General features: G+C 24.9%; 1 protein-coding gene across 1 annotated transcript in view; it reads left to right on the top strand.

Annotated features, from left to right (window-relative positions):
* Window positions 1-1,852: 1,852 nt before the first annotated feature.
* LOC107025511 (linoleate 13S-lipoxygenase 2-1, chloroplastic-like) overlaps window positions 1,853-5,286 on the top strand; it is an 11,679-nt gene continuing 8,245 nt past the window's right edge. Inside the window, exons 1-2 of the mRNA XM_015226329.2 lie at window positions 1,853-2,332; window positions 4,577-4,845. Of these exons, the coding sequence (XP_015081815.1) occupies window positions 1,981-2,332; window positions 4,577-4,845 (621 nt within the window). The 5' untranslated portion in view covers window positions 1,853-1,980. The remainder of the gene's footprint in view (window positions 2,333-4,576; window positions 4,846-5,286) is intronic.

Below are 5,286 nucleotides of genomic sequence, written 5' to 3'. Positions count from 1 at the left end.
CTAATTTAAAAAAATAATAAGAATATATATATTCAAAATTCGCCTAAAAGATATGGGATTTAAATTTTAGGATTGTGATTTTAATTTTTTAAAATAAACATTTGATTTATAAATTTATATTTTATAAAAAGAAACCAATATTTTGAAATTTTATAAAAAAAAAAAAAAAGTCATGTGAAGAGATTGACTGTACCATGCGGGAGATTATATTATTAAACCATAAGTTATTACTATTGTCAATTTATTGAAGTACTAATGAATTTTTGTAAAACTGTGTATTTGAAAGTTTGTTATAACGTGCAATATAAGTACTTATTTATAAAAGCACCATAGATATATATATATATAGAGAGATATAGATATAAATATAGATATATGATTTTAATATAGTATTCTCAAATATAATACGAATAATCTATTCACACACTGAATTTAAAATTATAATTCAAATTTAATTTTTTTTAAAAAAAGAAATTGCGAAGTTGAAATTTAATTTATTAGTCTAATTCATATAAATTTTCTTTGTCCATAATCTATATATTCTAGATAATGTAAAGACTTGTATAGCTAATTCTAGCTTTTTTATTATATTGTAGCTAATTAGCATCTCTTATGTATATAATATTGATAAAATAGATGTTGTTTTCATTTTAGTTTGTTTTATTAACTTGATATGGAGTTGAAGAAAATAAAAATGATTTTTAAATTTCATGATTTTAAATAAAAATATTAAAATATATTAAAATATTTTTTTATCTTATGATATAAAATGTTATGTGAAAAATTATATTGAAAAGTTGTCAGAACAGAAAAAAAACATTTTTTTATAACAGACTAAAAAGAAAAATAATAAAAAAGAATTTAAAACGAAACTAATAAAATTTTATAAATTTAGTGGGGTAGATTTGTAGACCACTGTTGTGTTGTTTTCGATAATTCTTTTGTTTATTAATTTATTCAAACGTTATTTCGACACAGTATACACTTGAAATTTGGACCACTAAATTTTAGAAAACTTAAAGTTTTTTTTGGAAAATATGTTTTTTATGAAGTTTCTTACTTTTTGTTTTAACCATTTGGATTATTATTCATTACTTAGAACGTTTAACGTAATATAATTCAGATACTATACATATATATATATATATAATTTGTCAAGATCAACTTCGAATGTTTTTAATCGAAGTTATAAATTTGAGTAGTTAAAATTCAATTCAATCCAGCTATTTGACAACCATATTTATAAACCTACTTTCGTATCCATGCAAGAAAATTACAAGCTAATGAAACAATAACAACAACAACAATCAAAGTTTATAGATATCGTGTTTTACTTAAGATATTTTTGTATGTACGTATATATTAGTCTAAAATATATGGTATAATTTGTGATCAAGATCAACTTTGAATGTTTTTCATTGAAGTTATAACTTTTACTTATTAAAATTCAATCTAATCCTCATATTTAACAACCATATATCTATAAGGAAAAGTTTACAAGTACCCCCTTAGACTATGATCGAAATTCCAGAGATACACCTTAACTAAACTAAGGTTCTATTACCCCCTGAATCCATTTTTTTTTGTAATTTTGTGCACCTTTTTGTCTTACGTGACATTGATATATCTCCCATGCGCCTCAATTGTGTGGAATCAGGAGCATGACACGTAAGACAAAAAATGTACAAAATTACAAAAAAAAAATATTCAAAAAGTAATCGAACCTTAATTTAATTACTGTTTGTCCCAACGTTTTCAATTATAATCTAGGAGTACTTGTTCTTTACCCCTATCTATAACCCTATTTTAATTTCATATCCATGCAAGAAAAATTACAAGCCAAAGACACCACAACAACAAAAACAACAAAAATCAAAGTTCCCTAAGCAAAACTCCATCTATTATATAAAGAGAACTCCTTAGAGAATCATAATACAAATCAAACCATATATCAAACAAAATATTTTTTTTTTTTAAAAAATGTTGAAACCTCAACTTCAACAATCATCACAATCCACAAAAACCCTAATTCCATATTGGAAGACTAAACCATTATGCTTAGCCTCTATTCCCATAAATATTTTAAATAATAAAAATCTTAGAGTTAAAAAAAGGAAGAATTTTATCACCAAGAATGTGGTAAGTTCTACTGAAAATTCCACATATGTGCAAAGTTCTAATATTGAAAAATCAACAAGTGGTAAAGCAATTGTGATTGTTCAAAGAACAGTTGGAGGAACTAATTTAAGTTTAACAAGAGGACTTGATGATATTGGTGATTTATTTGGTAGATCACTTTTTTTGTCTATTGTTGCTGCTGAGCTTGATCCTAGTAAGTATATTCATGATTCACTCATAAATTTTTATATTTATTTCGTACGTAAAATTGTGTTCTCTCTTTATTTAAGTTTTTACGTGTATTGATCAGACTATCCAGTGCTGGCAAAATCAGAAATTTCATTAAAAATGCTCAGAGTTTAATATATACTTATTCCATCCTAATCTTAATTTATGTGACATGGTTGAAATTTCGAGAGCTAATCAGGTTTTCATTTGATTGTAATTTCCTTGCGTGTTTTTTTAGATATTTTAAGTTATTAGTATAAATTATTATGATTTATAATATTTATTTACCATGGTGTTTCAAATAGATACATTTTTATTTCAAAAAACTAAAAGCTTCTATATGTACGGATTCAAGTGATGCCATATAAATTAGTAAAAAAAATATGTAAAGTAATTAATTTTCTGACTTATATATTTGAGTAATATATTTACTATAATATTTTGGTGAAAGGATGTTAAATTGATCATGATCCTTAACTATATGTGGATGTGTCTGTTTGCAACAAATTTTAAATATATGGAAAATAAATAAATTATACAAATAAAATATGAAGAAACACTATTTTATTGATTAAGATAGCGGGTACAATTCTGTTGATCCCTTGATTCTACTCTCCTAGGATTTATCCATGATTCGAGGACCGTTAGTGGCGTATTTCTCAAACTAGGATGATTTAGATTTGACCTCTCTATGTGAATAATCCATCAATTTGTGTAGTATTCGAGATCTTGATCTCTTTATGAAATTTCCGAGATGCCTTTCAATATCTACAGTATCAATGAGTGAGAGTTTGAAACCAAAGTTGAGATATATATACTTGAAGATTTCAACTTTTATGGTTCTCATAATTTGTTGTGAAATTTTGTATTTAAAAATTTAATATTTTTAAAAATTTTATCGTAATTTTTATTGATTTTGGTGAAATGAGTTTCATTCGCATCTACTTGGACTTGTTATTTTATTTTGCTCCATTCCTCTCTCTTGAAAGGAAGGAGGAAGACGAAAAGTATTTTAGTGGCGAAATGAAAAATTTATTTAAAAATTCAAAAAAGAAATATTAAGATTTTTTTAATCTTCTTTATTACTTTACTTAAAAAAAAAAGATGATGTTAAAGAGATTTAACAATTTAGAAATAACCAAAAATAAATAAATCGTGTTTATCATGTGTTTTACTTTTTTTAAAAAAAACTAGTCTTATTATTTGCTCCCTTCCTTGAGGAGCTAGCTAGTTTCAATGAGTAGGAGAAATTGTCCGTCGCTATTTTATGTAAAGACAAAAATATTTGAAATATAAAAAATATAATTATTTATTTGAAACTTACTAATATATAAAAAGAACAAATTCATTTTTCACAATAAATTGTTCGTATAAAAAAATACAATTTTATAGTAAGTGAACTTATTTGATCGCATGTGTAGTTTAAGAAAAGAAAAATAAATTGAACTTGCAAAATATTAATTCTACAAATATTAAATGAACTTATTTGGTTGAATATGAAGTTTAAGAAATAAAAATTAACCTTGCGAAAAATTAATTCTATAATACTTGTAGAACATTAATTCAAAATTAATTTGAAAAAAAAATAACATGATTTTTTTTAATGAAAAAAAAAAAAGATACAATTACCCTCATGTCTACTTCAAATGAAGATAAGACTATGTGTGGATGTCATTTCATTTGCAATTTTTTTTCCATAGCATTCACTTAGAAGTAAATTACTTCCTAGTAGAGGAGTGTTGATCGCCACCCCTTCGATCGAAAATTATATTATGTATCTAGAAAATAAAAATATTTCTTATGCACATATTTTATAGTTTGACATTCTTTTAGTAAATTAATTTAAAGTCGTTATAGAAATTCATAAAATTCAAAAACATAATATGTAAGTGAGTCTTTTGACTTGGCCTTATCTGACGAGTGACGACTGACATTTATGTCCTCCAAATTTTGGATATGCACACGAAATCACTTAAATTTGTATAACGTTGAACAAGCAGACACATGTGTTCTACTTGACGTTCTAGGTGGAAATTCGCATCCTACGGAGCATCCCCATTCTAGAGAAAAATTCGACTTGTTCAACTTTATACAAGTGTATAACTAATATCAGATAATATCAAGTTAAAATATTGAATCGTAATGTCTCCCTCTGATGTTAACTAAATTTTATTTAATTTCCCATTCTTTCAATATCATATTAATTATTTTTATTTCTTATTATTTAAAGAGACTGGAGTTGAGAAGCCAACAATTGAGGGATTTGCACGTCGTGGACGAGATGTGGATGGAAACAGAGAATATGAGGTTGAATTTGCAATTCCTGAAGACTTTGGGGACGTTGGTGCAATTTTAATAGAAAATCAACAACGCAAGCAAATGTATGTGAAGAATATTGTAATTGACGGTTTTGTCCATGGCAAAGTCGAAATTACATGCAACTCTTGGGTTCATTCCAAATATGATAATCCTGATAAGAGAATTTTCTTCACGAATAAGGTTTGAGTAAATCTCATCGCCTCTATTTATTTATATTTTTTTGATACTTAGGGAAATTTTATTTATTTTAGATATGATTTCTTCGTTCAGAATAACATATTAATTTTCATAATAAATGGATTTATTTAAATCATATATAATGTTATCGTATTTTTTTTTCTAATCATAATTGAAGCTTTTAAAAAATAATTTATTATATATAGGATTTCATCGTTCAGAATAACATATTGATTTTTGTAATAAAAGGATTGATTTAAATCATATATAATGTTATTGTATTTTTTTTCCTAATCATAATTGAAGCTTTTAAAAAATAATTTATTATATATAGGATTTCTTCGTTCAGAATATTGATTTTCGACAATGGACGAAAGATGTTAATTATTGAAAAATTGATTTGAATTATATGTATTGACATTGTATTTCTTATCATAATTAAAG

The sequence above is a fragment of the Solanum pennellii genome, chromosome 1 (genome assembly GCF_001406875.1).
Source record: "Solanum pennellii chromosome 1, SPENNV200".
NCBI lineage: Eukaryota > Viridiplantae > Streptophyta > Magnoliopsida > Solanales > Solanaceae > Solanum > Solanum pennellii.
This window is presented reverse-complemented; position numbering and strand designations above follow the sequence as displayed.